The sequence below is a fragment of the Montipora capricornis genome, chromosome 8 (assembly GCF_036669925.1).
Source record: "Montipora capricornis isolate CH-2021 chromosome 8, ASM3666992v2, whole genome shotgun sequence".
In the NCBI taxonomy this organism is placed as follows: domain Eukaryota; kingdom Metazoa; phylum Cnidaria; class Anthozoa; order Scleractinia; family Acroporidae; genus Montipora; species Montipora capricornis.
Window position 1 is genome coordinate 2,369,851 of NC_090890.1, and position 20,964 is coordinate 2,390,814.

Consider the following 20,964-nt stretch of genomic DNA (forward strand, 5'->3'; position numbering starts at 1 on the left):
TCATATCACTACGAAACTATTTCATGTCGTTTCGCGTTAAAAATGTGTAGTAACTGTCGAGGAATTGAACTGGTATGAGTAAGTTGGAAGCGTGGAGAGAGAACTGAAAATTCATCGTCATGTGCTAATGTCCTCAACAGAACCTTGAATTTGGTCATTTCCCGTCGTCATTTAGGAGATGACGGCAAAGAAAATGTACCAAAATGTAAAACGCACGAGCAGAGCGTGCAGAGCCATTGTTTCTGCTCACTAAAACTATTGTTTTGTAGCGTCGTCGCCGTTTCGTAAGCTCCCTATTTACTGTTGAGACCGTATCATGCTTCAGTGAACTGGATATCCATAGTTTTACTGCAAATAACCCGTAGTTACTAAAACATGGAACGAGCAAAGACCACCTACAACCACCTACAACCACCTACAACCAACTAAAAAAAAAAAATCAACAACCACCTACAACCAGCTCAAAAACATCTGCAACCACTCACAAGGAAACGAATGCTATCTTAACCAAGCCATAATTGTCTAAAATAAGCAAGACTATCAAAAAATCTGGATGGAATGATCGTGGCATAAAGGTAAGCGATTTTCCGAATTTGTTAAGAACCAACCGGATGAGAATGGCGCTTTACCCTGCATTCCACCCTGTAAACCGCGCTAAAATCGGGAGAAAGGGTTTGGAAACGGCAACATTCGTTCAAACTGCTATGAGCCGTGAGGATCGTTCCGTTTCTAGGCCCTTTCTCACGATTTTAGCGCGGTTTACAGGATGGAATGCAGGGTCAAGCGCCATTCTCTTCCGGTTGGTTTTTAACAAATTCGGAAAATCGCTTACTTTTATGCCATGATCATTCCATCCGGATTTTTTGGCTAAATGGTAACCACATATTGTCGTCTCGCTTACTTTAGACAATCATGGCTTGTTTAAGATGGTATTCGTTTCTTTGTGAGTGGTTGTAGATGTTTTGAGCTGGTTGTTGATTTTTTTTAGGTGGTTGTAGATTTTTTTTGGTGTGTTTGTAGGTGGTTGCAGGTGGTTTTAGGTCGTTCCATGTTTTAGTAACTACGAAAAGGCATCTGCTACGACGACGCTTTCTATGTCGACACGCTTTTGAGCCAAAAAGAAGCATTTTCCCTTGGACAAAATTACCAATATTAGTACCTTTCATAGTCCGTAATAAGATTCTTTTACGATGAATGTGGATATCTCGTGTTTTCACAGGTGTCATTGCCAGACCATGGCATGGATTCTTTGTGAGTGGTTGTAAATGTTTTTGAGGTGGTTGTAGGTGATTGTTGATTTTTTTGAGGTAGTTGTAGATAATGTTAGATTTTTTTGGAGGTGGTTGTAGGTTGTTCAATATTTTAGTAACTACGGCAAATAAGGATAAGCAGACTATGACATCTTATACAAATATTTCATGTTCGGAAATAATTATAAAGTTTCTTCTAGCAAATAGTTACAGTACCCTGGGGGCCAGAGGAATTTCTGTCCTTACCATTTTTCGGCCATAAGTCCTCCGTTCCCAGACACAGTTGCAACAAATGTTGACGAGTTCAACTTTTTTTAGTTAATTCCCCCGACCGCTCTCAAACGAGCTTGAGTATCTACAAGCGCTCTCATGCTCGAATCGATAAGCAAACAATTTAACTACAATTAAAATAGATGAACTTTTCAAGTTGTCAAAGCCGTTAAAGTGCGTGAAGGCACTGAATCAGCACACGGACCATCGAAACAGTTTGGCCTTTTCCTCTCGGGCCGAAGTCACGTAAAGCTGGTTGTCGAACAGCTGTTGAGAACTGGTTTTTCGATTTGTCCAATCAGAAATTGCCAAGAAAGTAATGTCCAATCAGCGAACTAGGGCAAATTCTGTCCCAATTTGATGACATGGAAATGAGGTTCTGGGGTCGTGCGACCAGAGGCTTTGTTTTCTGTCCTCGACCGTTGATATGGAATCGCTGAGCGTGCTCTCCGACCTTGTTAAAGTTGCAGTGTAAAGTGCAAATAAAAAAATATTATTCCGTTCCTCGTGGCTTCGCCACTCGTTCTGCAGTGCCAACGAAACCCTGCTCGCAGGCTACTTTTTCCACAGGCTACCCAGAGAAACTGTGTGACTCTATCCTTCACATAATTTCGATAAAATCCAAGATATCGTAGTGCTATTTTAATCACATATTATAACAAAATAAAACTATTTTTACCTGAAGTGTTGTTTAAGGTAATCCTTTTTGGTATGCTCCGGTGAACGTCGAACACAAACCCTTCAAACCATTAAATTTACCACAAACAACACTTAGGTAGAAATACTTTTGTTTTGTCATCATATGTAATTATACTAGCACTATGTTATCTTGGATTTTATCAAAATTAGGTGAAAGATATAGATATTCAGGATATTAACGGCCATAATTTGTCCTATGCTTTTTCTTCAATTGATTACAAACACTGAATAATTAACAATTATTCTACGACAGCGCGCTGGATATGAAGTGATTAGATAACCAAACGAGGCGACAAGCACCGAGTTGGTTATCCAGGAAGCCCGAGTAGAATAATTGTTTTATCAAAAACTACAGGATCAACAACTCTTCTTCCTTTTTGGTGCTGCGGGGGGTAGTATTGCCGACTAAAGCATCGATTTCTGCCTCGGTCATTTCCAGTCCAAAACGGCTTTTGTTGGCGATTTTCTTCTCAGAGCCGCAAAAATGTTTTCAGCTCGCTTTATTGCTGACGCGTTCCTTGACCATATTAGGTACAGCAGGTATATGAACTAATAGTCTGCGTCCGGCGAGCCAATGAAAATGCAGAAAATCTGATATCCTTAGTTCAGTTTTTAATAAAATGCACTCACCTAGGACAGGTATCCTATTTTAACCAAACAAGTTCACAAATTACCACGAAAAATTAACGTACCTCCCAACGAAAAAAATTACAACTCTTAGAGCTCTTTTGAACAAAATTCGAACTCAAAGTTGACCTGGGGCGACCATGATTGACAGAACACGTGAAGAAAGCTCTTCCCTGATTGGGCCCCGGATTGATGACAGATCTTCGTCGAGTGCGGCGCCCGCAGTGGCACAGCGGAGGTGTGACTCCACCCCCATTAAAGCACACCACAGGAGGGGATGCTCGGGGAGTCTTTATTCTAGCACCAGGTACTGGAGAAAACATATTAATTCTGCAATCTGGTGTTGCTGAGCTTACTGAGGCGTAACCTTCTTTGCTTTCCTCACTTTTCAAGATATTTTCTTCATTTTTACCATCTATTAATGACGACGAGGATCCGACTGTATAAAATGATTTCCGGTTCAAGCTTTTATCGAAGGCTTCGGTTTTTGATTTGTCAATGAGACAGGATTTACTTATCAACGATTTGAACAAGGGAATATTCAATGCACCGGGCTCAATATTAGATGCCTTGCACGGTTGTACAACCTCTGAACCTTCTTTTTGCCCAATCCCGTTGGATGATAAGCAATTCCGACTTGACCGCCAAGGCGTGTTTTGATTGGGGCAAAGAGTCTGTTCAACGAGCTGGCTTTTTATACGAAACCCAGGCAAACAAGTCTTGGGAATGTCTTCAGTTTTTAAGTGACTGAGTGCTTCTTTCTTTAAACTTGTGATAGGAGTTAACAGGGACGTCAATGTGTCAACGGGTGGAGCAAAGGCGGTGCGATTCATGATACAAACACTACGCGATGCCCTCTTTTTAATCGCTAATATCTCTTGCCGATTTTTGTCGGATTTTGTGTGTATGGCACAGGACGCGGAACACTCCCCGTCAGAAAAACTTGATGGAGCCAGCGTTCCATTAACATGGGCTGTCTTATGTTCCATTGCGATCCTTTCTTGCCAATCTCTACTGGGTCTAATTTTATTCTCAGGAAATTCTAGAACAGGGACTTTGTGCTTGATCTGTGTCATTTGACCGATCGAGTTGTATCTTCCCGATGCAGTTAATTTACGCTTTCTTACAGCGCTATCTTGCACTCCAGGTTTACTCAAAGTCTCTGTGTGTGGTGCCGAAAAGTTTAAGCTTTCGAAAATCAGATTGTCGTCGCGTTTGTGTGATGCAACCTGCAAAGGGGTGCGCTTTGCTAGCTTGTCAGATCGCCTTGCATCGAACGGGCAGTCAGCATTCTTCAGCCTATCATTCCAAAGCTTTTCTGCCATCTGAAAACAAGAGCATTGACAGAACTGTAAAACGTTGCATAAATGAAGTTAAAAGAAGACTTCAACTAATTGATCAAATCGGAAGTAACAAAAATCCACTTTTGGACAAAAATCACCATTTCGAGGCTCCAGAGAGAAAAATTCATGAAAACTTTTAGTTTATGCTTACAAAACATCAGGCTATACTTATGCTTTTAGTGTGAATGTTCAAAACCACTTTCTCCCAAAAAGAACATATATAAAACGAGCAGTTGTTTTCTCTGCAGTCCTACTTATCAAGCATCATGGTAAGATAAACTTGTTAACGACAAGCACGGTATACATGGTATGCGGTGTTAGCCTGAAAGGGGGACCATATGGAGCCAGCACAATGAAGACCGCATAGAAATTACAATAGCGGTCCCAACATTGGAGTACCGGTAAAACTGTCCGTACGAATTTTCAGATCTTGAGCATGCGCACCTAAAAAATATCTAACTCTACTACAGGTGCATACGCAGAACAGAAAACTTGTACTCGCAGTGGTAATCGTACCCCAATCTTAAGGTCGCTGGTATTACCAGTACGTAACCGCTCGCCTCCAAAAAAAAGGCGAAGGTCGAGATGGAAAGTTGTACAACGAGCAGCGAAACGAAGGAGGACAGATCGTGTCGCGTTCAGTTTTCAATTAGATTCAAACGATATGAGTGGACCTCTTTAAAGAAGGTTTCAGTTTAGGTGACGAAACGCTTAAAGTGCCCCTCTGACCATAGGGAGCCCACACAAACAGTGTGTTTGTATGTTCGAAATATACAAGTCTCCTTCTAAGGACGTGTAGTAACAGTCAACGGAAAACCCACCAAATCGCTCAAATTCACCATTTTCAGCCGCAGAAATGACAATACACAACAACTGAGGTTATTTTGAGCTTTAACATAGTCATTTCTCGATGTAAGTTTACTATATTAGGACTCTTCAATATTTCCCATACATTTCTTTATATTTCGAACATACAGACACACTGTTTGTGTGGGCTCCCTATGACTAAACACTAAGACAAAAAGACACCTGTTTATTTTAACTGGAATTTTCCTATTTAATGGTCCGGCATTTCTAAATTTAAGTTCTTGAGAGAGCTGGATCGAGGAGAAAATGACGTCAAACGCTCACTACTTTAAGAATGCAATGCGTGTGTACGCCGCAGAATTAATAATATACAGCACGGGAGTTTTGGGCTTTAAGACTTTTAAAGTCGCGTTTTGCATATATAATAAGCCGCATTTACACGCTGAAATTTTAAGCTAGTGAGCCTTTGACGTCACATTGCCTGGATCCAACCCTCTGAGGCCCAATCGGTCAGTTTTAAACGTGAGTAATGGCGGACAGTGAAATCCAAAACTTAAACTCAAAGTAAACGGCCTTTGGACAAAATCAAAACTCAAAATTTTGCTTGTCAGGTGTTAAGCAAACACACCTTCAAAATCTGAAAAAAAACAGAAAGTGATTTTTTTTAACCCCAGGGCACTTTAAGAAAGCTAGCATGTTCAGAGGTCCTGCTGGTGCCCAAAGATAAAAAAAAAAAAAAATGATGGGATGGAGTAAAGCCAGGGGATGAAGGGGTGTCTTTACCCTATCTTTTTTTTCTCAGCCTTTTCACGGCACAAAGAGCCGGGCCACATCACGCGAAGCGACATCTCACCAGGGACCTTCGCGCAGGGCTCGATTGAGGGTGCAAGGAAATCGAGAAAGGACATCCTTTGTCTCTAAAAGCGTTCACAACTGTGGAAATACCTTTGATTTCATTTAATTGTTCCCTGATTTATCCTTGATGGGTATATTCAGAATTCACCGAAAGGAGCGCACATCGTGGCTTCGATGATGATGATGTTATTATTATTATTATTATTATTGTTTATTATTATTATTGTTGTTATTATTATTATTATTATTATTATTATTATTATTATTATTTACCCAGGAAGCTCCACTCACGCGAAAGTCGTTTTTAGGCAGGTTTTGCATCCGATTTAGTTGGAATTTAGAAGTGTTTATTTTTCAGGAGAGGGAAAAACGGGAGAACCGGGAAAAAACCTTTCGGAGCAGAGTAAAGAACCAGCAACAAACTTAACCCACATATGGCCACGAGTACAGAATCGAGCCAGGGTCACAATGGTGGGAGGAGAGTGCTATCACCAATACGCCATCCATGCTCCAACTGAGAGAGAGAGAGTAGGATATATGGGTTCAGTACCTCTTCAACTCATTGGCCAATCACGAATTTCTGGACAAAAAGATCGTTTCAACAAACAAAATTTACGTCCTGGATTTATAGCAGGGTATAGGATGAAAACGTTTATCGTAGTCTGGTAAATAAACTATCCAGTAAATAACAAGGTTTTTTCTTTATTGGGTATTATTGAATATTACTTTACTAATAGGCCATTTCCGAGTTCATGTCTGCCTCCTCTTCAAAGCGAGTCTAAGAGCAAAGTTTTTGTGATGGTAATAAGTTCTACTTTACATGTGAATGAAAACTAATTTTCATAACAAAAACTTCGCACTTGGACTCGCTTTGAAGAGGAGGCAGACATAAACTCGGAAATGGCCTATTGTCTAATGCAGACTCGGGTTCAGTCACTCTCTTCAGCGAAGTCAGTTTATTCATGTTTATTTTGACACTCTTGACACCTCCTCGAGCTAAAATTAAAAGGTCAATTCGCAGAAAGGCAGAAATCGACAGAACCATTCTAGTTACAAGCGAAACTCAAAAATGGAACTGCCGTGCAAAAGCGGGGGACCCCTTTAAAATTCTATACCTTCTGTGTGAACTATTAGAGTGCGACGCGCCTTACAGCGGCCACCTTACAAAGTTCTTTAAAAATTATCGGTCGATCAGGGCGTGCGAATTTGATTGATAGTCACCGCTCCTTGCAAAGTTCGCACGGTTGTAAGTTGACGAATTTACACGCAGTTATCAAATGTGAAAGTTTGTTGGGTGGCCACGATAATTAAGGTGCGTTGCACTGTAAGAGATCAAAAACGGTAAAGAATCGTTCTCAGCACGGTTTTTCCAAAGCCAGCCTCTCCAAAGAAAATAAAGTATAATGCAAGGAGAGAAAGAAACATTCAAAGGATCTTACTTGCATGAAAGTAACGAAAATAAGCATTCTGGGGCCGGTTGCTCGAAGCCTGGTTAGTGCTAACCGTTGGTTAAGAGGTATCAAAACTTAAAGGTTTCTACGGTATTTAACGCTGGTTAGCGCTAACCATGCTTCGAGCAACCTGTGCATGGTTGTTGTAAAAAAACAACGTCATAAAGAAAACAGTTTATTTTCTATAATGAACAGAGATGGTGAAATAACAATCGTGTTTGGTATTTTTTACACCCTTCTTCTATAGTAAACGTATCTCTACTCATGATGTCCTCCCTACCGTCTCTTTATCACCAAATGACGAAAATCAGAAGTAGACTTTCCGTGTTCCACAGTGGTTTTATTCAGCTTCGTAAGAAGATCATCTCCACAGAAGTCAAGACACTTAACATTTTAAGGAAGTCGGAGCGCCAAGGATAATTGAGAGATGAAACGTTATACACTTCCAGTTGCCGTTTGTTGGTCAAAAATGCTCCTGCTTCATGAGATACCGCAAATCCGAGTTAGTTTTCAAGAGACAAATACGTTCAATAAATCATAATTTATTGGAAGACCCGCAACAAAGATCACAGCTTAGCCTTATATCTATAAATTAAGATCGTCCATTTCTAATATAATTTTTTTCTTTTCGCTCAATGCTTTGCGTTCGATTTTTGGTCAGTGCGACGTTAGACGACAATTCAAGTTTTGAAGATTTTGTCTTGGATTATGCCCCCACCGGCGTCTTTAAGCGTTGGCCGTTCTGTGGGATCCGCTCAGCGAACTTTGTAACCTGGCCCACAAGCATGGATTTTCTGGCGCTTGCTTAGCAACCTTAGGACGTGCTCAGTAGCAAAGCCGAGGTTCGACGGTGCTCGAAGGAAAGCAAACACAATATTAACTTAGCCATTTAGGATAATTTTACAGTCTAGATATTCACCCCATCAAGGCTCTTTGTTATCTGCATGATACAGCCATCAGAAATCATTCTCCAGGCAAGCCGAGCGGTGTTGCGAGCATCATCAAGACCTGAATAAGTAGAGTACAAATTCAGGGTGTAATCATTGGATGAGTTATTTCTCAGTAATTTAATAACTGAAATTATGAGCACGATTATCCCCTGAATTATCGCCAACAACACATTATGTATCGCGCAAAACTAAAATAAGGCCTGATCGCAGGTTATCGAATTATCGTAGCTATGACAAAATACGAGGATATGACCGTAGTAAAAGCTTTTTGACTGCCACAGAACTGAGACGCTTGGGCCTGAGACAAAAAAAAGAGCCCATTCAAAAGCAACCAGCGCGCGCTTGATAACGCGTACTGTACATTTATTCAGGCTTATTGTACACTCAACAGAATATCGCGTTCCTTATTGGTCATTGACGAATGCATAAATTAGTTAGAGTGCAATCGAGGTAAAAGAAACTGCGATGATTCGTTCCATTCTACACTTCAACTATATGAGACTTCACATACTCTTAAGATCACTGAATGTTCAATAGCTGTCGAAAAGCGCCCCTTGATCATACCGACTATGTGCGCTTATCTTCCAAAAATGAACTCAGACAAGAGATATGTTTTTCAACAATTCACTTGGTTATGTTCTTTGAGGTTGTACAATATGCCACCCAGCGAGCCATGCGGGTCAAACATGCGAACCACGCAGTTTTTGAAAGCTAAACATTTTAAAATGGGTGCTTAGACTTAAAAACTGTTTATCAGCGCTATTTGAAATGGGTGCTTAGACTTAAATGCGAGACTCTCATGACTCGCTGACTCGCAGTTTGTCAAGACCCCTGTTCTTTTGGTGTTGTGAAACCAAGAGGAATCTATCACCGTAACATTGTTTATGAAACAAAAAGCCAATATCTTCTCACCTTGTAAACATATCAATCTGGGGGAAAACGAGCAAATCTTCACACCGCAACCCCGGACATTTGAAACAGGTAAATTTAAAATTGAGAGGGGGAGGGGGGGTAGAATTTGAGGGATCGCTATGAAATGTGTCGGTAATAAACTCAGTCTTAGATACCTGAATGTTGTCTACCAGCAAATTGGATTCCCAGGTCTTGAAGGGCACCAGCCAATCCTTGCGGCTTACGACTGTAAAAATTCTTTTAGAAAAAAATTATTAAATTAACATGTGATCTGACATAAGGGAATTGCTGCTGAAAAACGTAATGCCATGTTTGATATAGTATTTGAACAAGAGTTGATTTCTTCATAATAACTCTTATATTCCCATGATTAAAACGTTCATTCTCCCAACTAGTACCCATGGATTTCTTTGTCTGTTGAAAATTTGGTGTTATATCAAGATCGCACCTCTTAAGCTGATAATATTCTTCATTCTCAATACCTGTCTGGCTGACATTTCACTGAAATTGTGAGGAGTATTTACGTGTCGATCACTCCTGATTGTCAGATTGTTAAATTAAAGAGGCTGTTGTGCTAAATAAAGTCGACTGACTTGCTGAATGGCTGGCAAGCGGAATGACTAGCTGAGGCCCCGTTTATATGGTCTCGGTTACCCGAAACAGTTTTACCGAGCGTTTTTATGAGAATTCATTGCATGACCGAGACAAAGTTGACTCCACTTAATTGTGCGTACATTGAAAAACTGAAAATACGTAACATCATTTGCCCTTCTTTCTCCTTCTGCGTCTTTTTTTAGGTATAGTTGCCTTTTCAAATCCAGAAATTGGACTGATACATTTTAACTCAGCAGTGATGTGTAGTTTTAATAAAAAGCTGTTTTGAATCGAGAGGTTCAGTTGGCTACAGTGGGGATTTTGGCGGGAAAAGGCTGTTCATTTCAAAGGAACATAATTATATCAGTCCTCGTGTTATATGTTTTTTTTTTTTTCTTTCTCATCGGTCTCTGCTTAGCGAAAGTACTCGGGCTTCGCTTGCGTGCGTATTTAACGTTTTGTCTTTTCGTCCCGGGTAGTCGAGTCAAAGTGTTTATAGAGAAAAACGTTGCCTCGCGTGCCAGGGTTACCCTACCTACGGAGGAGAGAAAACTCGCATCCCCGAGTTGTCTCGCCCACCTCACGTAAACGGTTGATGTAATTTTTTAAACAAATGAGTAGATAATTATCTCCCATTGGGTAACTCGGGGGATGGTTATCTCGGGTACCCAAGACCATTATAAACAGGGCCTGACTGGCTGTCTGACTGACTTGACAGATCAACCATCCAACCAACTGACTCAATAATGTGCCGATAATAGAATCCATGGATAGATGACTGGACCCATGGCATATAGATTGACTAACTCACCCACTCATCACACGACGGTTGTCCAAGACAGGGACATAATGAGATTTACATTTAGTTGTTGTAGGTAGGCGTCGCAAAGTGATCCTTTACAGGGTTCTATCTAGAATTTATTGTTAGGGGGGGAAGTTCCCAGTGGCCAAAGGCCACGAGCCTTCTAGGGGGTTCGGGGGCGGGCCCCCTGGGAAATTTTTTAAAGTGAATATACGCAATTAATCTGGTGCATTTTAAGACACAATTTTGAGAAATGTTAGAGTGGTATTTTATTTCATTTTTTAGTCATGATCACGTTCTGATGACGTGTGTGTACATCAGCGTCTCCTTAATCCGTGGTTTTCTGGCTACAAATTTGTCCATGCTGTCACTTTTCAACTCATAAACAGAATGTATAGCGGGGTAACCGAGCCTGCTGTAAGGCAAGCAGTTTCCAATACTCCATGTTCCTTGTCATACAATGTCCTTAAACAGGGAATACTTACTTCATGTGTACTGACCTTGTGACGCCTGGATGATTTTTCCGATCTACTGTAGTTACTTACATTCTTTAATGATAACAATATTTTTGGGGGGAATCTGAGAATTTTTTTTGGGAGGGGGGATTTCTACCCCTCAAATACCCTAGATAGAACCCTACTTGACTTGACCAAAAAGTAATATGTGAAGTTTTCAATGTATGTCATGGACCTGTATGAACCACAAAATCGACCCACCCACCAACCTTATTAGTGAACCCACGGAGAAAATGGAAAACTGCCCCTAATAAATTATGGACTGATCACCTAAGTGATTGCTAGACCTTGCAAACTATCATGTTTCACATATCCCTTGTATGAAGGCTAACTAAGGCAATTGTGGTAGGAGCTCGTTCACGTCGTCCTCGTGGTAGGAGCACGTCCACGTCTCGTTCACGAGCTCGTTCTCCGGACTCTCAGGAAACTGGTTGGGGTGTTTTCCGTACCATTCTAAAAGTATAGCAGTCGGGAAGTAGACCAATTCGGCTAACTCAATGTTGTACCCAATTCAGATCCTGTGGGAATAAAACGTTTTGTTCCAAATATTTCCATATGAATGCTACATTATCATGCAAATGCAATACGCAAAGAATCTTAACCCCGAGAGATTTGAATTGGATACAACATTGCGTTATCCGAATTGGTCTATTCTGAGTTGGGGTTTCACGCATGGGATGGAACGAGAGGGAATGACGTCATGGGACCCAGACCTCTCACGGTAAAAAATGGAAACAAGACAGGGTACATCCCCATAAGGGCAACCACTCTCCGGAGACGAATTAGTAATACAAATATTTCCAATAGAGAGCCCAGAAAAAACCAAACAAAGTAGAGTTCCGTAGTGTTCGCAAAGAAGAACTCACGGAGCAGGAAACACGCTATGTCACAGCTCTCGCCCACAATTTCAAAGGCTACGACTCTTACTTTGTGGTGAAACGCTTAATTGAGCGCAAACAAAAGTTTAAGCCCATGGGTATGGGTGGTAAACTGTTGGAGCTCACCTGCAAGGATGGATACATTCGCTTAATCGATTCCATGTAGTTCTTCGCCATGCCTCTTGCTTCATTCACCAGATCGTTTGGTCTGGATCCCAACGATTTCAAGATGGGGTATTTTCTGCATCTCTTTAACACTCCTGCCAACGCCTATGTGGCTTCCATGCCACCTCGGGAAATGTACACCCCTGAAACCATGTCCGCGGCAGGAGTTCGAGCGATGGTACGCCGCTCAAGTGGCCAACGAGACAGTTTGACATGCAAAGGGACCTTATGGACTATTGCATCTACGACGTCAAACTCCTCCGAGAGGGATGTTTGACCTTTCGTTGAGAGTACCGTGGCTTTTGTCCCTTTGACAAAATGACCATTGCAGGAGCTTGTCTGCATGACTATCGACTCAACCGCAAGGAGGAAGACACCATCGCCTCCAAACCCGTCAAGGGAAGGCGACTCATCACCAACGAGTGCGAGGAACTCAAAGTCAACACCAACGTGTTCATTGCGGCGTTTACTGCCTGCTGGGAACGTTTACGGCTGTACGAGGCTTTGGATTTCCTAGGTAAGCAGGTCCTCTATTACGACCGACACCGATTCCGTCCTCTACGTGCATCGTCTTGATCAGTCTGACGTCACCCTCGGCGAGTGTCAAGTCAAGGGTCACTCTCTCGATGTGGATGGAATGCGGCAGCCCAATTATGAGGTATTGCGCCAAAACACCTTGGACAAACTCCAACATCCTTTGGAGACACCGCGCAAAACGGGCATTTGTCAGGCGCATAAAATCATCCAAAAATCCAAACAGTACGAGATTGGTTATAATTCCATGTCCAAGTACACTAAATGAAAAATCCCACTAAAATTCCTTATGCAATACAATACTCAAAGTAACCTGCCAACACTACCCATTAATACTAGTTACTTTACATAGTCTCACATGCTTAACGGTAACTTAACGTTACTTGCAATCACTAGGTGTTATCAAACGTTGTTAGCCATTACTGTACGTCGATCTACGTTACTCCACATCACTACTCGTTAGTACACGTTACTTGCAGTTACTTCACGTTAATAGCAGTCACTACTCGTCACTACACGTTACTACAGATCACCAGCCGTTATTACAAGTTACTAGCAGTCACTACTCGTCACTAGACGTTACTGCACATCACCAGCCGTTACTACACGTTACTAGAAACAAACGGGTACTTTGACCGGGGACCGCCATGACATAACCTTACGGCCGATAATGATGACGAGGACGAGGACGCTTTTGGGGTCCAGTCAGACATGGATGCAGCCAACGCTCGTCTTCTCTTCGGACTCCTGTCGGACGACGACGACAAGATGTAAAAAAAAAAGGTGCGGGGTATGCGTGTGGGGCACCGTCTCTAAACTGAGTACTTTGTTTGTTTTTTCTGAGCCCGCTATTCTAAATATTTGTGTTATAAATTTGTCTCCGGAGAGTGGTTGCCCTTATGGAGATGTACCCTTCCCATTTTTTTTTCTGCAAACAGTTTCTCATTAAACCGTTTGATTCGTAAAAAAAATTGCTGTCTTGTTTCCATTTTTTACCGTGAGAGGTCTGGGTATAATGACATTATTCCCTCACGTCCCATCCCATGCGTGACACATCCCATCTTCCTGACCGCTATATTTTTCCAACGTGGTACGCAAAACACCCCAACCTGTTTCCTGAGGGTACACAGAAAGGGAGGTGAACAAGCTCCTACCACTACCTAAGGCTATTTTCTGATAAGGACAATAAATTACATGAAAAAATCATCATATACAGAGATAAGGTCTTTGATGGAAGCCAGCTATTTTTGTGTGCCGGTCATTAGAATTGTTGCTCATGTTTTTTCAGAGAAAAGATTGTATTAAACAGGATTCCAAAACTCATTGAAGACTGAAATTTAAATACTTAAAAAAGGTTCATTAAATTGATTAAATGTACCATAAACTTTATGCATACCTTATATGTTGCTCGTAAGTCAATCCAGCTTCTCAATGGTTGCGGCATTCTTAACTGCTTTCTGTAGCATTCATTTTTCAGGCAATTCCCCAAGTCCCAGTCTTAAGTAAAGTAAATAATTATCAAAAAAAACTAAGCATTACAAGTACAATGGCAGGCACAGGGAGGTGTAAGATTTGCTTTTAAAGTTAGCAATGTTGCTGGGCTGTCCTATGGAGTGAGGGTTCAAATCCTTGGAGCGGCATGGAATGTTGTGAAAGTTCAACGTAAGAGGCACAGTCCCTTGGTAGTAAGCAAGGACAGTAAGGGGGAAGAAGAGGGAGAAACGGTAAGTGGACGAAGAACGGAAGGCAAGGGAAAGGTGGAGAAAGGTGTTTTCTTTTTTATTCCCCCTAAAAATTCCAGGCCCCATTTTTTTTAATTACATCCCCCCAAAAAAGGGAAACCCTTTTTTAGACAGTTCAAAATAACGTAGGTTGAAACAAAATGACCTAGTTTGGTTGCAAATTAACCTAAGGAACAAAATGACCTGCAACAGATACATACATGTTACTTGTTCAAGCCTGATAAGCAATAATTCTGGATTTTAAGTGTTCTAATTACATACATAATGGTAATGATTTTGAACAACTCAGCCAAGACAAGAACTTAAGCTAGTAGTCAGGGAGGGTAAACTGTACCTGACCATGTCATAAATGTACACAATTTGTCTGAAGTCTCCACGTTTTCTGCTTGATCTTTCCTCTGCACCAGGTCGCAAGGGAATTTAAGGCTTTTTGTATCCTTGATCTTCTGCAACCAGCGACCAAACAGCATAAGACATGTACCAATTGGTACACCCTCATCAACTTGAGTCTATAATTACGTATCAAGAGCCAATGCAATCAATACCAGAGAACAGATGCTATACTTTTATAGGGCTTCCTACCACTGAGCTTTCCAAGAAATGGTCGATGGGTGCAATTCAGTATTGATTCAGAGAAAGGTTAACCTGACTGCAAAGCAGGGGTTCCTATGGCGACTGGTTTGAGGAGAGTAACCAAGGGTGATGGACAAAATGATGACCCCCAGTCCATGGACTACCCTAAAAATACTATTGCAAAAGAGTACTATAATAATATTGGTCTATATGTAAGCAGGGTCATAAATAGTGCTTACTTAAGCCTAAACACTCATTTTAAATGGTGTTGATCAACAGTACTTATCAGTAAGTCTAAGCACCCATTTTAAAATGGTTAGCTTTCAATGATTGTTGTGATGGCCGATTTCTTCATATAAGTGAAGTGAAAACGGTGCAATTCCTGGATTTAGTTGCATGTGGCCATACAGATGAAAATAAACAAGATACGTGCAATGTAAATATGTACATGGTTTTCTTAAGAGTTAATACATTTTAGGGTTGCCCATGAGGATAATCCATGGACTGGGGGAAAGTGTTTTGTCCACCACAGTAACCAGCTGTATCATGAGGGGGCCCCATTCTCTGGTGGTGTCTGGAGGCATGCCACTGTCTTGCAAATTAAAGGACTCTGCCAAACACCACATTTCAAAAGAAAAATTGATGATCACATTTCGACAACTTCAAGTTGTCATTGTCAAAATGGATTTTAATCTTAGGTTTGAAAGAATGTCTTCAAGTTAATTAAACTACTCCTAGGAGTGAGCTTAATACATGTAGATTTTGCTCTGTCTAATGCCAGATGATTTTACTTGTCAAGGGGGTCGGTCCAGGGAAGTTCAGGTGTCAATGGGTTTAACATTCGCTCAAAAACATTCACCCCATAATTTAATTAACCTATTAACTCCTACAGCAGGACTTAATTAATTAATAGATTTTACTCTGTCTAACACCAGACGATTTTACTCGTCAATGGATTAATTTGTATGATTGTACACATAATAGATCAATCATATTAAGTATAAACAAATGAAGAAAAAAACTGATGATTTGCTTCCACTTTGTCCATGCATTTTTCTTGGTCATCTCCCAAACAGACAGACACGTCTAAATTTGCTATTCATCATATGTAAATTTATTCTGACTAATGAAAATAACACATCCCCTTCCATGCCACCCTAGTGAGCATAAATCCTTGGTACCAGTAAATTTACCCTGATCAAAGCCAAATCCTCCTGTTACACAATCATCATGGGATAATTATTCCAGGTTGTTTATCAAAATGCATGATTTATTATGCATCTCTACTCTAAAATTTACAATCCATGGAATCCATGCAAGTGCAAACTAGTTAACGAACTGGTCAAAGCTTAGGGAATTATTAAAATGACTACATCTATCGAAAAAGGTCAAGCCAAACCTGAGTAATTCCTGTAAGCTCTGTACAGAACTCACTAAGTTTTCTGTGCTCATTAGGTTGGACAAACATATGAAATTCTGATTCCAGTGCTCCAGTGGAGGTATTGAGAAGTACTGCTGGAAACTCAACTGGTGAAAAAAAGTTATGTAACAGTAACATTATATCAGTACTCTTAATTTCCAAAGTTGGTTGAAGGGTCAAAAGTAGAACTTTGTGACCTAGTTCCTGCTTCTAAGCATGCAAATTCCCCATTTTCATTGTTTCAACTTCCTATTGAGTGTAGGGTGACTACCTACAGAATACTTTCTGACCAAGAACCAGCCAATGGTTCAACTGCTTCCTGATTACAGCTTCTGCTCTGGCTTCTTTCTGGAGTGGTGTGTTTGTGCTTATGCATAATAATATCCTTGGGTAATAACAGGTAAGCTTCATGAAGAGGGAGTGTTCTTGTTTAATTTTATTATTGTTAAACTGCACAAATTAAGACGTTTTGCTCTTGTTTCAATATCCAGAACATATCATCTTTTGCATGATCTTCTTGTCAAATAAATATATTGCATCGCCACTAAAATGAATGAGGATTTTAATATTCATGCAAGGAAGTTGATATCTGTCATGAACTTACTTATCTCAGGGCCATAGTTCAGTTTCTTGTCCCTCCAGCAAGTTGATTCAAAGTCAAGCACTATCAGATATCCAAAATATTGACCTGCACAGCAAAGAGGGACAAAAACAAAATAAATAATTTTTATTATTTTAATTTCCTACCCTGTGAATACTCATCTGATGATCTCATTTTTAATACAAATCTCTTTGCTTTAATTTATGATGTAAACACCAACTACATGTAGTTATATTCATTACAGTAACAACATTTACATGATAAAAGCACTGAGTATATGTTACTAACCCTATTGCCCCTAGGCAGGGTGTCCAGCGGCATGGTTGCTCAAAAAAATAGGAAAATAGGAATTTTAGGATTGAGAAAATAGGAAAGGTACTTTCGTTGACAAAGATAGCCTCCCCGCACCTAAGCTGCTATCCCGATTCACCACTTTAGTAGATCAACAGCAGTGAACATAAATAGGACAAAACGAGTTTTTTGGTTTGAATTTTTATTCTTTTTGATATCCCTCACTGAGATAAATCTATCAACGAATCTGTACAACATAACTTTATTTACTTTGATTTCCCTAGTTTTAAAGTAACTGAACTGCTTCACCTTCACTTTTGTTCAGAAACAAAGTTGGCTATTCATTATGTTCATAACCTCAACATTAATCCAGCAGATGATTGCTAACACAACATCATTTTAGTCTTTACTGAGCTGGCAGAGCACCTGCTTAGAGGTGTAAAATGACAGTTTACATTTACTTTGACTTTCTTTTCTTTGATGGTACAGCAGAAACATCCGCTGGTAGAGCTTTCTCCAGCAACTTCTGATTGTTTGTGTTAACCTCCTTTTGCTTCTCCCTTACTGCTTCCAGCTTCCTCTTTGCCTTTGCCTGATTCGATTTGGCCGTTTCAATCATGAGACATGCAACTTTTGCACCTTGTGAATCAACCTTGGAACCTGAAGATAGAGCAGCCTGCAACTTACTTGTGCCCTCTGACAGTAGCTCATCAGCCGTTTGCATTTCATCCATTGCCTCCTCCTCCTTCTTGTCTAGCCTCTCTCCTTTATCTCTCAACGATCTTGTCTCTTTTCTTAACTTCTCCTGGTCTCTTTTCCTTCGTTATTCCTATTCAGCTTTAAATTTCTCATCCGCCTCCTTTCTCTTTTTCTCGGCTTCTTCTTCATCCAGCTGCTGTATATGATGCATGTGCGCATATCGCACAGCAGTTAGAAGACCATCTGTCAGGGCAATTTTTTCTGGTCTCAGGTTTTCAGGATCATAAAACTTCACAGCATCTTTCACAGATCTAAGGCCAACAATGGTCCTCTCTCCAAGAAGTGTCCTTTGTGTCACAATGCGGGCATTCACTGACAGACTTTGTTCTGACTCAGCATTTGTTTGCGCAAGAATGAGACCTGATTTTACTACTTTTGGAAGAGCGACATATCAAGGCTCGGTCCCAGTAAGAGACTTGAGATTGAATACTTCTTGCCAAAAATGGTCAAGGCCTTTCTCTTTGTGTAACTGCTCAACATCTTCATCAACAGCATAAACTCGCCACTCATCTTGCACAATGCTGACATCCAACTGAGGCTGCAATTTTTTAGCCAGTCTTGCAATTGCCTTCACACTACTTGCCTTTTCTCTCTTAACAGGATTGAGACATCCTAAGGCTTTTAAGAGAGTGTTCTGAAGAGGGAGATGAGACTGTAGATATGTAACGGATGTGCTATAAAATGTGCGGATGCCAAGATATACAGACTTTCTACGATCTGGGTTGATCTGGGCTAAAGCCTTCTTGGTGGCCTCTCCAATTCCAATATCAGCATCGGGCAGCTGACTGTTTGCACTGCAGTCAATACTGACTAGATCACTTCCAAAGTTCTTCTCATACGCATCTTTCTTTAGGAATCTATTAGAACATCAGAATCAACATACTACTTGCTTTATGATAAATCTCACTATAAAACACATTCAACTATAATTCCATTTTCAATTTTATTACAAATTTTGGCTTCACCAGCTAAAAAATAGGAAAAATAGGAGGTTTTGGTTAAAAAATAGGAGAAAATAGGAATGGGCTCAAAAAAATAGGAAAAAATAGGAACTGGACACCCTGCCTAGGGGATTTCCCATTGACGATTAAAATTGTCTGGTAGAGAAACACTTAAATTGTCTGTTTTAGGAGAGACAGGGTTAATTCAAATTTTAGTCACTGGCACCCTAACTACCATTCGCACATACAGACCATTGAAGTCACTGAGTAATCAAGGAAAGCAACTGCAAAATGATCTATGGAGTGAGTGTCACCTACATGTACCTGTATGTTCTAAAACGTAATTATTCTGGAATGTCAAAGGTGTAACGTTATCAGGTTGTATTCCTTGTTGCATTATTAGTTGTAATAGCCATGCATGTATCAAGAGCAAGATAGAATAAAAAGTTACTGCATTAATGCAATTTGTTCTTTCTTCTTTGAAGTTGCAATTCTTTGAAAATAACAAAAGGCATTTTCTTAATCATTTTTTTCTCTTGGATACTTCCACACTGGCAACAGTGACTGGACTGGCAAGCTACATGTGTACATGTATCATCCACCACCATTGTGTTGTATACTATAGGCATTTACTATTTTGATTTTTCTTGTCTTGCCTGAAGATCGGTCATTAAATAATCTTAGTCACCCAGGGGCATTAAAGTTGGGAGTAATTTAAGCCTGGTTTTCACAAGCGACGCAAGCATAAGAGCTCTTATTTCACCGTGAAAACAGGGTTGATGCAACAAAGCACAAGCACAAGGATCAAAATTTTTACTTTTCCTTGTGCTCGTGCATATGCTTGCATTATGTGGAAACAAAACACAGCATAAGCACAAAGAAATTTGGTACATCTGGCCGTGTCATGAGAAACACATGCATTGAAAAATATATTTTGATGCAAATATACTCACTGAGTTTAACTTTGTTTTCTTGACCTTTTGCCCGGCCTGAGGATGAAGGTCTTTTCTTGACAAGGCCTAGACTTCTGGATGTATGGGTTGCAAAATCAAGTAACATTTAAAGCTATAAATGGGCTTGCGACTTGTCATCGGATCGATCTGACAATCCATTGAACGAAACCCTTGTATTCCTAACATCTGCTAGCTAGCGATCACCCGATAGCTTACCTTGCCAATTCTTTCGCAGATGCCGCGTTGCAAGATAATTGCTGCAGGGGTTTGTTGCCTTTGGAAGTCATCTTATTTATTGTAAAAGATACGAAGAACCAGGACGTTCAAAGGTTAGGACGTTCGAGGCCAAATTTAAAATTGGCGCAAGACCTTCCCCTTTTTTTGTCACAGTCTCTCTCTGTCGTTAGGCTTTCGCGTACAACGCCTGGCAGAAATTGACCAATATCCTGCCGCCATTTCGTTCTCAAAAGAGATACTGTTTTGGAAAAGCAACTCAGCAAAAGTTGCCGCAGCTCTAATGTGGTTAGGCTCGATTTCCAGCCGTTTTGGGAGTCCGGTATCTTCCTCCTCCCAAGGAACGCGGGCTCCCTAAGCCGCTGGAAATCGAGCCTATAATGTGGTAGCTTCTTTTTGGCTTGTCTCGTAGTCTCCCATGGGATAGCTCCTTAATGAATAGTTCGAGGAAAGATGAAACTCGACAAATACCATTTAAACGGCCAGGACAACCAAGAACTCATTCGGCTAAAGGTAGGTGGGCTATATTTTGCAAACTGAGGCCTTTTTGAACACCGCCTAAAACACTAATTACATGTATATCAGATTTTAAGCCCTAATGCTATCGAGCGCACAACATGCCTGGTGAATCTGTAATAGTGATGGCAAAAGAAAACAGAAAATGATTTAATCATAACAAGTATTTATTTACGGCACTGAATTACAGGTGTCTTGACCCTTGCTATTTTGTTTTAATACAAAGTGAAAACACATATTACGTCTGGGCTGCCTGTGACGCAAAGCCAGCGTGGACCTTAA

General features: G+C 40.6%; 1 protein-coding gene across 2 annotated transcripts; it reads right to left on the reverse strand.

The window, feature by feature from the left end:
* Positions 1 to 2,815: 2,815 nt before the first annotated feature.
* On the reverse strand, positions 2,816 to 20,672 carry LOC138059271 (ERI1 exoribonuclease 2-like). 2 transcript variants are annotated; one of them, XM_068904838.1, is made up of 9 exons: positions 20,149 to 20,671; positions 19,933 to 20,006; positions 16,992 to 17,075; positions 16,367 to 16,494; positions 14,729 to 14,903; positions 14,049 to 14,149; positions 9,320 to 9,401; positions 8,222 to 8,310; positions 2,816 to 4,171 (listed from the first exon to the last, which is right to left on the reverse strand). In XM_068904838.1, the coding sequence occupies exons 1-9, from the start codon at positions 20,217 to 20,219 to the stop codon at positions 2,903 to 2,905; spliced, it is 2,073 nt and encodes a 690-aa protein (XP_068760939.1). In that variant the 5' UTR covers positions 20,220 to 20,671; the 3' UTR covers positions 2,816 to 2,902. The 2 variants fall into 2 exon arrangements, with proteins under 2 accessions (XP_068760939.1, XP_068760940.1); XM_068904839.1 differs by having other exon boundaries at positions 2,822 to 4,171; positions 14,729 to 14,840; positions 20,149 to 20,672.
* Between the last annotated feature and the right edge of the window lie 292 nt (positions 20,673 to 20,964).

What these genes read in the sequence shown, in the direction of transcription:
- LOC138059271 (XM_068904838.1), bottom strand. Translation starts at nt 20,219, where the DNA reads ATGACTTCCAAAGGCAACAAACCCCTGCAGCAATTATCTTGCAACGCG. An exon ending in GAACTATGGCCCTGAGATAA is followed by an intron (nt 16,495 to 16,991) that starts GTAAGTTCATGA and finishes TTTTTTCACCAG; the next exon opens with TTGAGTTTCCAGCAGTACTT. An exon ending in ACTTACGAGCAACATATAAG is followed by an intron (nt 9,402 to 14,048) that starts GTATGCATAAAG and finishes TTTTTCTAAAAG; the next exon opens with AATTTTTACAGTCGTAAGCC.